The sequence below is a fragment of the Hyperolius riggenbachi genome, chromosome 3 (assembly GCF_040937935.1).
Source record: "Hyperolius riggenbachi isolate aHypRig1 chromosome 3, aHypRig1.pri, whole genome shotgun sequence".
NCBI lineage: Eukaryota > Metazoa > Chordata > Amphibia > Anura > Hyperoliidae > Hyperolius > Hyperolius riggenbachi.
This window is the reverse complement of record NC_090648.1, coordinates 266,545,033-266,560,260: the sequence shown is the minus strand read 5'-3', so window position 1 is coordinate 266,560,260 and position 15,228 is coordinate 266,545,033. Positions and strand designations below refer to the sequence as shown.

Below are 15,228 nucleotides of genomic sequence, written 5' to 3'. Positions count from 1 at the left end.
CCTATCCCTTCTCTGCCATGTGCTGTGCTCAGTAAGCCCATACAGTATTTGCTGGCCATTGTAAAACAATATTTTGGGCTCCTTTTTCTCATCAGGTAGATTACATACCCAATGAACCTGCTCTGTGCTGTGGAGTAGATGCCTGACAATATGGACCCAATCCGCCCTTTTAAATTATAGTTATAAGTATTAAGAATAATTATATGAATACTTGAAACATTACAATCCTGCATCAGGTCAGGTATCAGGGGGAAAAAAAACTTCATATAGACACCAACTCTTTATGTTAAAAAAAATTCTGAAAATTGGTTTTACCCTCTGATGATAGTTGTTTGCATATTTCATCCACATTTCTTTGTGTAAGTAATTCTGAATAAAAACACCTTACCTTTAGTAGTCTGTTCATGTCAGATTCCATATTGGAGATTGTCATCCGCTGCATCACTATGTCTGTGATCCTGCGCTCCAACGACTGCCACTTTTGTTTTGCTGCCTTTGAAGTATAAATGCTTGATCCCTTTCTTTGATGTTTCCTTCTGAGAATAAAAGGAGCATGTACGGTCATTTGGAAAATTTGTCAGAATATCTTGCTACAGTACTTACCGGTAGTTATTTTATATAAAGAAAGAAAAAGAAATACAGGAAAGCTGCTGTATATGCAGGACTACGTGTTAATTAACTTTGAACTTACTGTAATTATCTACACTGCTGTGATATTGCTATTCATACACTCACACCTACTGTTCTCAGCTTGGGAAAATGAACATTTTCCGGTCTCTACTGTAACTTCATTAAAATTATAATTCTGCAGTTAGCGCATGTAATTAAAAATACTCTTGTGCTAATATTTTTAATAAGCGTACCAGCATGCTTGAACAGAACATTCATAATAAATCTAAAACAAAAAATGCACAGAAACAACCAAAATTATAAATAAAAATGAAACACATTTAAAGGATATCCGGGTGAAAGGGGAAAACTTAAAGAGACTCTGTAACAACAAAAACCTCCCCTGGGGGGTACTCACCTCGGGTGGGGGAAGCCTCCGGATCCTAATGAGGCTTCCCACGCCGTCCTCTGTCCCACGGGGGTCTCGCCGCAGCCCTCCGAACAGCCGGCGACTGTGCCGACTGTCAGTTCAATATTTACCTTTGCTGGCTCCAGCGGGGGCGCTGTGGCGACTTTCGGCACGGAAATAGACGGAAATACCCGATCTCCGTCGGGTCCGCTCTACTGCGCAGGCGCCGGAAACTTGCGCCTGCGCAGTAGAGCAGACCCGACGGCGATCGGGTATTTCCGCCTACTTCGGCGCCGAGAGGCATCAGAGCGCCTGCGCAGGAGCCAGGAAGGTAAATAATGACGTCACCGCTGCCCGGACTGCACGGAGGGCTACAGCGAGACCCCCGAGGGACGCAGGACGGCGTGGGAAGCCTCATTAGGATCCTGAGGCTTCCCCCACCCGAGGTGAGTACCCCCCAGGGGCCGTTTTGGCGTTACAGTTCCTCTTTAAGCTTTACTTACCTAGGGCTTCTAGAAGCCTATCTGATCCATTGCTGCAGTTCTGCTGCCCTCCAGTGCACCACTAGCACCTCCGACAGATTCCCAGACCACAGATGTGGTCACAGGCTTCTATGCATGCGCGTCTGCTTGCCTCTCTAGATCGCGCTCCCATGGGCAGGTATGTCCTGCACTTGCATAGTGTGCAAAGACCAACAGCAGAGGGACTATCGGCACTCTGGAGGGCAGCAGAACTGCAGCGAGGGACCAGATAGACTGCTAGGGGCTGGAAAAAGCCCCAGGTAAGTAATGCTCAACTTTTCCTGACATCACACTGTGGGAGCCTTGTTGCACTGTGGGAAATAACAGCTGTTTAAACTGCTAAAAAAAAGCAAGCAGCAGCTCCTTACACTAACATCACCTGCCAGCAGTAACCATGTCGCCATGCGATACATTTCAGAAAGTAAATCAGGGAGAGGAAAGATTTTATAATGGGCAATCACTGACTAAATTATTGATTCATAATTATTATAAAAATTATTTTATTATGTTATTTTCAATGGTGTTCCTCTTGAAAATATTCAGGTTTACAAGACAATTATTTTACTGCATCATCTGTGTTATGAAATCATGTATTAAAGTGAACCTAAAGCCATGGGAAAAAAAAGAGATTAACTCACCTGGGGCTTCCCTCAGCCCCCTGCAGCCAGGAGGCCGCAATAGCAGCATAGGGGGGTGATATACAGGCTGAGAACGCGAACAATCACTCGCGTTCCCATGCCTGTCGGCCGGTGACGGCCAAAGCAGAAGTGTTCGCCGGCGGGTGCAGAAGCATAACAGAAGTACGGCGAGGGCACCGATCGGCTGCAGGGGGCTGAGGGAAGCCCCAGGTGAGTTCATCTCATTTTTTTCCTGTGGCTTTAGGTGCACTTTAACTACTTTAGGACCACGGTGATTAAAATCTACACCCGGTTTTGGTGGGCTCCTGGCTGGCAGGGCGTAGATTTCAATCACTGAGCCACAGTGCACATCCACCGTTTGTCGATCCCCGCCGATTGTGCTGCTCAAACCCGATGTTTCTCGCCGCATCTCACAGGCTCTGCCCGTTTCTTTGACGGCAGAGCCATGTGAGCGGGTCAGGAGCCGATTTCATTGGCTCCTGGCCATATCTATCAATGTAAGCCACTCTCATTGGCTTACATTGATAGACACGGTCAGGAGCCAATGAAATCGGCTCCTGACCCGCTCACATGACTCTTCCATCATAGAGACAGCAGAGTCTATGTCAGGAGAATCGCAGTGTGCGGCGGTGAAGACGGTTGCAGCGGTTATGCACGGCATTCGTCGGGATTCCGTCCGTATTGTACCAGCAGTCTCTGGTCCTTAAGGGGGCAGAGACCGCTGGTACTTAAGTGGTTAAGGAAGTCCATGCACTTTGAAAGCGAGATGTGTGCAGCATCACAAATATTGCCAAGTACAATCCAAGTGGCCTTCACGTCTGTCAGAAACCTTGTGCTAGCATCTGCACACAACACCGTCACAGAGGATTAACACAGAATTAAAAACGTGAAAAATCCAGTGCAAGTTTTAATGTAATATTTTGTTTGTTTGCTGGCTGTGTGATTTTTATAGCCTGGTCTGGCAAAACCCACATTCACAGAATACAGGAATTATAAAAATCAGACAGGATAGACTGGTCCAGCTAAGCTGGGATTTCACATCTGACAATCCAGAGAAACATTCGCTGAACAATTCTGGAGAGGAAGGAGGATTGCAAGTTCTTGCCTTTTGTTAACAATTCCACACTTTTCAGCCTGAAACAAGATTACCTGCTGTCTATAGTCACTGTCCTTAGAATGCTTTTACTAGAGTCAATATTAGGATTCAATGGAAATCAATTGGGGTTAAGAGTAGCTGTACAGAAACATTTCTAAAAAGGAACATGAAGTAAGAGGCACATGGAGGCGGTCATAGTTATTTCCTTCTAACCTCCTTGCCGGTCTAATTCCCTGCGACTGCAGGAATTTTTTTTTTTTTAAATCTTGTAGCTAGCCTAGCGCTAGCTACATGATGCCCCCTCCCTGCGGCGTCCCTCCCACCCCTCCGATCGCCGCCGGTGCACTCGCCCAATAAGGAAATCCCATTCTGAACGGGATTTCCTTTAGGGCTTCCCCCGTCGCCATGGCGACGATCGTGATGACTTCACCGACGTCGTGACGTCAGCTAGAGTCCGGATCCACCCCTCAGCGCTGCCTGGCACTGATTGGCCAGGCTGCGCACAGGGTCTCGGCGGGGGGGAGCCCACTAACGCGGCGGGTAGCGGCGTATCGGCGGCGATCGCAGGTGACACGCAGCAAGCAAAGTGCTTGCTGCGTGATTTTAAAAAAAATTATGTAAATCGGCCCAGCAGGGCCAGAGCAATCCTCCGCGGCGGGTTCCCCCGAGCTGAGCTCGGGATAACCGGCAAGCAGGTTAAACAATACCAGTTCCCGGCCAGTCCTGCTGATCTTTCTGAGGAAAAGTGAGATGCTAAGAATTCTGGATTGCGAACTCTAAGCATCTCAATGACCACCTCTACTACAAGCCAACAATCTAGTCTGTGAAGTGCAATGTTCTCTAGTGGAGAATCTAGTAGTGGGTCGGAATACAGAGAACACTATTTCTCTTTACACCAGGTATGCCAAACTGGTTCCACGAGGGCCGAGAGCCTCACACATTTTTGACACCGCTCGAATTAATTGATGGGTCTGAATCAGAAAAGGTGTGGTCCATCAGATACAATACATTCCTCTTTCTCAGTCCATCCTAAACACTGGCACGGATCAGGCCTGGAGTTCGACACCTGTGCTTTACACAGTATTCTAACGCCATTATGAGACAAGCATTGCGTACCTTGATCCATTTAGTGTGCTAGACGTTGCAGGCTGTACTCTAGCTATGGGAATTCTAGGTCTCTGTGGTCCTCCCATTCTGGCAGAATCCTGTTCTTCCACCATATGATCAGAAACTGGTTCTGGTAGGCTGATTTTACGGTTCACTCTCCCAGCCACTTTATCGGACATCGGTTTTACCTGACGTCGAAGCGCAGTAACCTGTTGAAAGGAAAAAAATACAATGATGACCAATTGGCCAATGGCAGAGGTGTGGGCTGCAGCAATGGTAAAAATAGTGGTTCTTTCCACAGACTATTCTGATTTTACCTCCTCATTTTTTCGTCGCAAGACAACTTCTTGTTGTCTTTTCTGTGCTTCCAAAGTCCGTAACTGGGTCTGAAAAGCAAAATAAATACAATATATGACTTAACAATATTATTAGTGTTCATTACATATGTCTAAAGGTGCATGTAAAATTAAAATGTACAAGTCATAATTATTGAATTATTTAAAATATGACAAACCATACATTCAGTTCTAAAAAAAAGAAAAAAAAGAAAAATAGCATCTCTAAGTACAGCAGCGTGAAAAAAGTACCTTCTTTCGTTCTGATTTCTTTAAAGTACCCCTGATCTGGTCTTAAATACTTTTAAAATTGCTTTATTACTGGTGCTGTGACTGTCACAGCACACAGCTCCCACCCCCTTCCAGCGCCCCCTGCAGCTCCGCTCTGGCAACAATTGTGAGCGGGAAAGTAGTGACAGTTCTTCCTCCCCTCTGTGCGTCCTTAACTCCGCCCCCTCCACTCGTGGCTTTAGGTCCATATAGGTTTCACTGCACACAGCGCGCAGAGTGGCTGGGCTGTGTGCGGGCTTGTGTTAATTGACCTCAATTATCACAAGCCCGCACACAGCGCAGCTCCCCTGCGTGCTGTGTGCAGTGAAACAAAGCCGAACTAAAGCGGCAAGTGGAGGGGGGAAATTATGTATGCGCACAGGGGAGGAAGAACTGCCACTTCCTCTTCGCTCATATTGAACGTTCTGCTCAGTCGAAGACTATAAATGAGCAGAATGGGGGCCACTGGGGGTACTGGAGGGGAGAAGATGGCGCTGTGACTTAGTCACACCACCAATAGTAAAACACTATTAAAAGTTTAAGTTTAAAGGGAGGGAGGGAGGGAGGGAACTTGTATTTTTGTTTATTTGTATGTGGTAGATTGTTTTCCATATCATTTTTCATGATAAAGTCACAAAGTTCCATGGGGGTCTCAGGGATAGGAAGTGAGACACAAATCTCTCCAGAAAGGACACAAATAGAAATGCATACATCACATGGGTGACAACAGTACAGAGTAAGAGTGGAGACAATAATCAGAGATGTGATCTATCCTATAAAATTGTACAGTCAATTAAATAGGAAAAGGAACCAGCTAGATGGCTTCTTTCAAAATGTTCACTGGGGGGGAGGGGGGGCAGACGTGCAATACACAAAACATTATTTAGCATTGATCATCAATTCAAATCTGCTACCATATGCATTAAAACTGCTCAAGTGTATTTTTATAGGCTTCAGATCTGCTAAAGAGCATGCCGAGATAGAAATGATAAGCAACTTCAATGACAAGAGCCTTAATTTCTGAGAAAACGGTTTTTCTGTTGCTTTACCAATCCTTGTAAATCCTACATCCTGTAGGAGAGACTGACATACAGCCAATGAACTACAGCCTTCCAGTCCTACAACCTAAGTGTACTTTTGTGGGTAGTAGGCCATCCACAGCAATCCGTACAAATCCTATCATATTCTTGTGATTGATACTGCACAGCCAATTTACAACTGATAGTATAGTAACTGGCCATTATCTCCAAAACCATAGTGATGCTGCATTATGCCAATCAAGCCATGAATGGCTTGAACTGGTGGCCAAACTACAGACTGCAGACACAGGAATACCCCTCTTTCAGGTAAGGAAGACATACTACACACACAAAAATCCGTTCCTCAGCCATTTCCCATGCAACTAATGTGTGTATATCAAGGATTGGAAAATTCCAATAATCAGCTCAATTCTACTGGCATACTGGGAAAAAAACTCTAAGCTTTGAACAAGTAAAATGGAATCTCAGGCACTGGATTTTTTGGGTAATGTACGCAGACAAACTCAAGCAGTATGAAAAAAAAATTAGTCTCCCATTCATCAATCACTTCACCAGTAAGCAAGGATCTTCTCTCCAGTTAATTTAATATTAAAGATTTTCCATACCTATGCCTCAAACTTAAGGTTAGCTCTATGGGAGAGGTCAGACGGCCTTCTTACTGCTCTTTACCATTTTCTTCCTTCTAACCGCACTACCCCACCTTCCATTCCTATCTGAACTACTCAAGACAAGAAGCACCTTTCCTACTTGCTCTATTTCTTTTCCTCCTGTTGGACTTTTCCTTTTAAATACTGAGTAGTAACTGGTCGAGTCCTTGGTTATCAAAAAACCTTTCAGTTTGAGCTTTTCGAAAAATGGTTGAATAAGTGTGAGCTAATAGGGACTGCCCAAATCTGTGTAGCTTAGTGGGGATAGCCTAGACAGAGGTCTGGAAAGTCTGCAAGGTTGATATACTTTTCTCTACATAAAGTGGTAGCTCTACTTGAAGTCTGGGAAATACCAAGCAGGTGCTGATAATCAATTATGAATGTGCTTAAATTTGTAGTCACAAGGATCTAGTGACTAATGGAGGCCTTGTGTCTCTTGCTACTCTGAACTCTGATGAAAAGAATCAGATTCCCTTTTGGTCCTACTTACAGGCTACTTATACACCAGGACGTTGCGTTTAGGGGGACGTTATAAGGCACATAACGTGCCCCTAACGCAACGCCTGGTGGTGTTGGAGCAGGACGCTACCAAGAGTCGCGTTACAAGCAGCTCTTGGTGCACCTGCTCTGTCGGAGGCGCTGCGGAGACAACGTGAGCGGAGCTCTCCGCATCACGTGGTCCCGCCAGCCAATCAGCGGCCGCTCCAGGAAGTAAACACTGCAAGTGCAGTGAATAATAAGTAGCCATGTGCCTGGCTACGTAGCGGCCTCTCCCTGCCTCCTCTCCGCCCCTAAAATAAAAAACACCCGTACTGAGCATGTGCAAACAGTCTAACGCGGCTTAGCCGCGTATAACGTACTGCATGCAGTACGTTGATCTTGACGTGAAGAGTTACTGTGTAACGCAACGTAGAAGATTTTGAAACGCTTTTTCTTATTTTTCTGTATCGTTTCAGCTAGCGTTTTGCGGTTTTGTGTAGCGGTTTTGGTGTAGTAAATTTCATATATTGTTACAGTAAAGCTGTTACTGAACAGCTTCTGTAACAAAAACGCCGGCAAAACCGCTCTGAACAGGCGTTTTTCAGAGCGGTTTGCGTTTTTCCTATACTTAACATTGAGGCAGAAACGCATCCGCAATCCCAAAAATGCCTCACCCCGGGAGTATGCGTTTCTGCAAAACGCCTCCCGCTCTGGTGTGCACCAGCCCATTGAAATACATTACCCAAGCTAAAAGGCAGCGTTCGGCTGCCTTTTGCGATCCGCTTGCGGCCTAGGATACGCTTGGGTAATGTATTACAATGGGCTGGTGCACACCAGAGCGGGAGGCGTTTTGCAGAAACGCATACTCCCGGGCTGCAGCAGATTTTGGACTGCAGAGGCGTTTCTGCCTCAATGTTAAGTATAGGAAAAACGCAAACCGCTCTGAAAAATGGCACTACAGAGCGGTTTTGCAGGCGTTTTTTGTTACAGTAGCTGTTCAGTAACAGCTTTACTGTAACAATACATGAAATCTACTACACCAAAAACACTTCACAAAACCACAAAATGCTAGCTGAAACGCTACAGAAAAATAAGAAAAAGCGTTTCAAAATCTGCTAGCATTTTCCGGATCTGCTAGCGGTTTTTGGTGTGCACCAGGACAAAGAGTGGTCTTGGGTATTAACGATGAGGTATATATTGGGTTTTTGTCTTCTATCAACTGATGATTATTTTTCCAACAGGTGACCCATCTGCCTTTGGACCATTTTTCTTGTTTTGCTGTTACTTGGGACTGTTGGTCATGGCAACTGACTTTTTGCTTCTATTTGTATCTGTGAAATAGGGATGTTTTTTGAGGTCATTCATTTTTCTTTTGACAAAGAATTGTTTAAAAAAAATTGTATTCGCATTCAGAAATGGCTTGCTCCACAGGTTTCCCTTCAGGGTCATGATGAGGTTCTTGTTATAAAAATATTATCAATATTATGGTTATCAATATTATTGAAAAAAAATATTGTGGAAACCAGATTGTTGAGTTGCCAGCAATCGGATCAATGTGAGTGTAGATAGCCTATGGCTGCCTTGATTACTGCTTGACCTTACTATGCCATGTTCTGTTTCCAACTCCAGCCTTGGCAGCAACCTGTGTGGCAGTGTGCTGCTCATTGTTCCTACTCTCTAGCTGTGCAGTGTGGGATGTGGTTACTGTCGCTGTACTTGCCAGATCCACCGTGGCAAGATTTCCTGTTCTGGCAGGGGAAGAAAAAAAAAAGTGCAAACTGCCCCATTAATCAAGCTATTGGTGATACAACTAGTAAGCTCCTAGCAGCATTGTAAGCAGAGGAAGAAGCAAGTGCACTGAAGTCTATCATAGGATCTGATGTACTGGAAGGTGAGCTGGAGCATGGGAGGTTTCATTTAAAGTGGACCTGAACTCTTGCACAGGACAGAAGGAAAACAGAGAAATACACCCTGTTTGTATTTAGAGAGTTTAGCCTGTCTAATTCTCCATCTGTGGCTAATCACAAGCTGTAATTTAATCCCTCAGCTGTGTCCGCCAACTGCCACGGCAGAGGGGCGAATTTAAAAGCACTGGATGGTAACAATATGTCTGCTTTTATGAAAGCAGGAAGTAGATACACTGTAGATTTATTGCAAGATTTGTATCAGCTGTAACAAAGAATTGTTTTTCTTTAAAGGTTATTAAGATATTACGTATCTTTTAGAGCAGAGAGGAAGTTCTGAGTTCAGGCCAGCTTTAATTTCACAGTATGCGCTAGTATAGTATGTGTGTGTGTGACTCCATAATTGTTGCAGGTGTGTAAATCTGAAGTACTGAAATCAACAAATCTGCATGACATCCAGGAGACTGCTACAGATTTTTTAATAAAATTATCAATTGTAGTATTCTTCTCACTTCAGATTTAAGTTAAGGCGCGGATGACGTGTCAAGATACTGTGTAGCAAGATTTGCTCAGGCTCATTGAAACATCACTATGACTAGTAGCGTAGCTAAGGTATTTAACACCCGGGGCTGATTATTTACAAACTCTGACTTAACATTCCACAGAGATGCACCTGACAGCACTAAAGATGCACTAAAGATGTAACCAGCTGTGATAAATTTCAGACTGTAAATCAGGGTGAGAAAAGATTTTACAATGGGCAAACCCTGCCTAAATAATTTTTAAAGTAATATAGTAAAAACTAAGCAAGCTTATTCATTACATTATTGTCAGTACAGTTTTGCTTTAACATACGTACATCTCGCTTTCGCTGTTCCTTTTTGAGCTGTGCAATTTCTCGCGCTCTACGAGAGTCTACCATTCTGGCCTTTTCTTGCTCTTCCTTCATTTGCTTCATCAGACGAACCTAGTTAGAAAAAATTAAACTTAAGTCATAACAATAGAAAAACACAAAACAAAAAACTTTTTATATATAAACCAAGTCTAGGCAGAAACAAAACTAAAATTGTATTATGTTTTTCTGGGTTTATAAGGTTCTAAATTAATTTTGGTGAAGTTTCTCCAATGTCTCAACAGTTACCTGCATCAAACCTTTAGACTTCTGACAACCATATGTTATGATTGCAACACAGTGGTGCAAAGAAAGAAGTCAATGCTCAGTAACTCCACTGAGAGTTTAGTGTTGCGATTGACAGCATGCAGCAGCCTAAAATTATTGCCCCATTCACAGTCTGAATTAGATGCAGAGCTTTACTGTTGGCTACACATATAGGCACCTTTTGGATGGTATCATTTGAACGAAGATCACAAGAGCCAGAAGTATGTGACCAAACTATCAATGAATCGGTATTGGAATGAGGCAGCTTCAAGGGAACCTTAAGTGAGAGGGGTATGGAAGTTTCCTTGTAAACAATACCAGTTGCTTGGCAGTCCTGCTGATATCTTTGGCTGCAGTAGTGGCTGAATAACATATCTGAAAAAAGCATGCAGCTAATCCAGTCTGACTTCAGTCAGAGCACCTGATCTGCATGCTTATTGAGGGGCTGTGGCTAAAAGTATTAGAGACACGGCATCAGCAAGAGAGTCAGGCAACTGGTATTCTTTTAAAAGGAAAAATCCATATCCTTCTCAGTGTAGGATCCCTTTCAGTATAACTGAAATGTGTTGGAACAGATTAGGAACCTGTTAAGATACATTAACATTTCTACTTTAATCATGTAAGGCACTGCAGCAAGAAAATACAAGGAAAGAAAGAAGGTAGGCTGCTGTCCAAGTGTAAAACTGTGTAGTTAATGTGCAGAGAAAATGCTCAACTGAAGCAGTGCTGGATCACACCTATTCATGCATATCACGGTTAACTGCTTATACATTGCCGCCACCTGTCTGAAACCAGCAGGTCAATGATTATGGCAGCCTACCTGGCACAAAAAAAAGCAGACAGGCCAATAGGGGACAAAATAGCTGATGTGTCAGCAGGCTGAAGCAGAAGCACCTGCAAGGTAAAGAGAAGTACCAAGAACAGATGCAATAGCAAGTACTACATTTTTGTAATTCCAGATGTTGCATTAGGATGCAGTTCCACTTCCCCAAGGTTACCTATAATACTTGTCTAGCTATCAAGAAAATGTCAGAAAATACGCAGATTATTATAAAGTGAGGCAATGTCTCTCGGTTAACAGTCGGAGGAAAGACTATGGTAGTAAGTAAACAGAGATCCAACGGTAACAATATAGCATGTTGATTTTCATGGAGAAATATTTATATGTTATGGTGTTAAAACGTACTTGCTTCTAGTATTGCTTAATCCTAAAACTAAAGAGCCAATTTATAAAAATCTTAAAACTGATTTTGAATAAAACTGTTAGCTGTTTCACATCGTCCGGTGGCTGGTGAAACATATTTTAAAAATGAATGAAGGATGATTGAACATATGTTAGACATTAAATCATTTAACTACAGAAAAGTTCTTGTGCACAAGAATTGATTGCAGGGAGACAATATACAGTATTTATGAATACTCAACTGCATTACTGCACATGGCCACTAAAGGGCACTTGTCCTCCACATTGTTTTCTTTTAGACAACAAATACAGTTCACCAGCTACTCACATCCAGAGAACTATACAAGCTCTAAGTTTATGAACAGCTTCTTTACTAGCCTCTACTGACACCAATAAACAGCTATTTCAAATGTATTCAAAACATTTTCTGAATTCTGACTCATTTGAAATCCTTTCGGAAGAATTCTAGATAGGTAAAGCCGACAGCGGTATGCACTTCTATAAATCAGAAGATTTCAAACTTTCTTTAACTACACAGTATATGTCTAAGGGCTCCGGCTCCACTCACTACCCAAAACATTAGTAAGTTAGAGCGTTTCCCCTAAAAAATGGCCTAAGAGTTTGGTAGGAACACACGACTATGGAATTACATTGTGAATTTCTCTGCGGATTAGTTAATGACAAGGCTATGGATTCAAGATTTCAGATAACACATAATGGCTATCATTCATGAAAGTGCTGTCGGTATGGAGAATCAGTGCGGGAAAACACTGCTGGCGTGTTTTAGACTTCTGGCTGCGCATTCATAAAAATGTTGCCAGTTGCGATAGCACTGCGGAGATTCCCCGAACTAGGCTGGCGGTAGGCAGGCGGTAGGCTTGCAGAAGCACAGGAAGCTGCCGAGTTGATACATTTCCCCGTGTTTTGCTCTACTGCAGCTGCCTGGGAGGTCTGTGTCTCCATTCACTTAACATTGTTATCGCCACATGCAAGGGAGCGGTACTTCCCGATCTCACACCGCTTGCGGAAATCTTTATGAACATTTTGTTACATTTTTTACAATAATCACCGCACAAGGCTGTGATTTATCGCTCTGCTCGGTAATGTCAGCTTTTCATGCGGAAGGAGCCTTTATGAATGCAGAATTTGCTACGTGTGCGGTAAAGTCAGCTGTTTTAAGCATTTCCGCATGCAGAAATGCTTTATGAATGATAGCCAATGCCTTTGGATCAATGACATTTCTAAGATCCATCATCAATGTGAACCATATTCTTTTCAGGCTCCATCAGTAAATGATGCATTCTTGCTATAACAATATCCCATTTTATAAGTGCATTCTAGTAAAGGTTGGCAGGAGTTGACATTTTTGGGTGATATAGTAACTAATGTTTTGTTATCTGCATTTGTTCAGTTGTAATGCAACAGTCTGTACTGGGCCAGATGGAGTTGCAGCACCACCCTGTCCAATTACTGAGCATACTATCACAATAGAGTGTGCGTGATGGGCTAATGTCACCTTTCTTCAGTTGTGTTAATACACCTTTAGTGTAGCCACCAGGGAAATGTACAGTTAATTGTTAACTTTTTATTACACTAGCAAGATTTAAGACAGCTCCAGTTGCACCAGGTTTGGTGTAATCAATACACCAGGCCCCACAAAGAGACCTTTGCTGTCTAAAGATTTCCGTTATAAATCTACTCAACCAAGAAAAGATATTTAACCCTACATTTCTCTGGTTCTCCCAATGGCTAGTCTACTGTTGTAAAGGTATTCCAACATGCAAACCTCAAATTACTGAGGCAGGGAATTAAATATAGCTCACCTAAGCCTAAAATGAGTACAGTTACCAGAAGGTTTGTAGCTGATGACATAAGTCTGGTACACACATCCAATTTTAATTGGCCAATGACTTTTCAACTTTACCATCATCAAGCAGTATGAGACAACAGATTTCAAATACTATAAACTGTGTAGGTGAGCTCTCATACTACAAACAGTGTTACCTGCTGCACACAGAGTCCACAGTGATGACCTTTAGCACACATTACTATGTGCAAGAGGGATAAAGAGTCAGGAGCCATGTGTGGCAATTCAATTATGGTCTTTGTGAAACTCACTGCATAGCAGCAGCAGAGCCACACAATTATTAGACTCTGGTCACAGAAAGGATCTTCACCTACACTAGAGTGACCAGACGTCCCGGATTGCCTGGGACGCGTCCCAGATTCGGGGTCCGCTGTCCCAGGCTGCATGAGGTACCGGGAAACGTCCCGCTTTCAGCAGCGGGACGTCCCGGCCTCGGGACTGTGGCCACTCTATCCTCATGAACTGGCAGCGGCGTCTATAGACGCCGTGCCAGTTCATTGCCCGCAGCCCCGCTCCAGCCTCCTTCTTCCGGTGTCTGTTCCGACACCGGCAGGCGAGCAGGGCTACGGCAAGATGGCTGCCGAAGCCCTGTACTGGAGACTATTTGTGTCTCCAGTACAGGGCTTCGGGCGCCATCTTGCCGTAGCCCTGTCAGCGCGAGAGACGAGCAGGAGGAAGGTGGTCTCGGTAGCAGCGCGCCAGAGGCCGGAGACTTCTGCCAGGTGAGTAAATGCTTTCTTTTCCAGGTGAAATGTTTGCCAGCATTGCGTTTCTTTTCTGGTGAAATGTTTGCCCGCATTGCGTTTCTTTTCTGGTGAAATGTTTGCCCGCATTGCGTTTCTTTTCTGGTGACATGTTTGCCCGCGTTGCGTTTATTTTGTACTGACATGTTTGCCCGCATTGCGTTTATTTTATACTGACATGTTGCCCGCATTGCGTTTATTTTGTGCTGACATGTTTCTCATTGCGTTTATTTTCTGGTGTCCGGGGTAACTGTTACTGCATTTATTATTTAATGGTCATAGATGGCTATGTTTGCTGCTTTGTGCTTACGATATACTATTAGCATCACACAGTTTCTGCACACCCATGATGCAAAGTCTCGTTTGTCCACATCATGGCGTAAACACTGCTTTCTTATGCCTCGCTGTTACATCATTACGTTAGCTCCGCCCATACAATGTCATGAACACGCCCATTTTTCGCCGCCCCCCCGGTCTTCATCGCTGTGCGCTCCTCAGTCCTCCTCACTTTTCGCCGCTGCGCGCGCCGCCCCACCCCGCCCTCCCCGTGACTCCTCTCCCTGTGCCAGGTTGGACCCACAAAAATCTGGTCACTCTACCTACACTCTTCTGTAAATAGCAATGGCCACTGGTCTCTGTTAGCACTTATTCTCTAGATATGGCATCTGTCACACAGTGTCTCTAACATCTATAGGTCGTTCATTAAAATGGCCTTGTTCCCCCTCAGTTCCAGCATCTTATGTTGCAGGTAGAAATGCTTAGTAAAATTCTAAGTAAAATAAAAGAACCTGTCAGGATAGATAAAGGGTGTAGAATGGGAATAGACAGAGAAGTGTTTACTGAAGTGTCTATAATAGTGGCTGACCTAAATCCCATCCTGGCCCCTGTATAGACACTGATGTACCTCAGCCAAAGCCTTGCCCCATTCCTTTTACCTTCGTTTTCTTCATTTCTACAACTTCCTGTTGCAGCTTCTTCATCTGTTTTTCATACTGTGACTGGTTTTTCAACAGTCGAGCATGCTCCTTTTGGGCGGTTTGTAATTTCTGGAGTTCCTTATTCATCACCTGCAATTTCTTTTCATATTCAGTTTTTATTTTTTTTGTTTTTTCTTCAGTACAGCTTTCCATGGAACCTACATGATACAGAAACAGACACAATTTAGAATATATTCTATGAATGGGAATCTATCTACCAGCGCTGCGTAATATGTTGGCGCT

The 15,228-nt window shown here is 43.7% G+C and overlaps 1 protein-coding gene across 10 annotated transcripts in view; it reads right to left on the bottom strand.

Moving 5' to 3' along the window:
* Positions 1-15,228, bottom strand: part of KIF21A (kinesin family member 21A) — a 207,634-nt gene that overhangs the window by 59,753 nt on the left and 132,653 nt on the right. For 9 of the 10 annotated variants that reach the window (XM_068276295.1, XM_068276302.1, XM_068276303.1 and 6 more), the window contains 5 exons: positions 14,944-15,143; positions 9,916-10,023; positions 4,698-4,766; positions 4,390-4,589; positions 389-536 (listed from right to left, as the gene is read on the bottom strand). In XM_068276295.1, coding sequence (XP_068132396.1) covers positions 389-536; positions 4,390-4,589; positions 4,698-4,766; positions 9,916-10,023; positions 14,944-15,143 — 725 coding nt within the window. The remainder of the gene's footprint in view (positions 1-388; positions 537-4,389; positions 4,590-4,697; positions 4,767-9,915; positions 10,024-14,943; positions 15,144-15,228) is intronic. The other variant, XM_068276297.1, reaches the window with a different exon arrangement.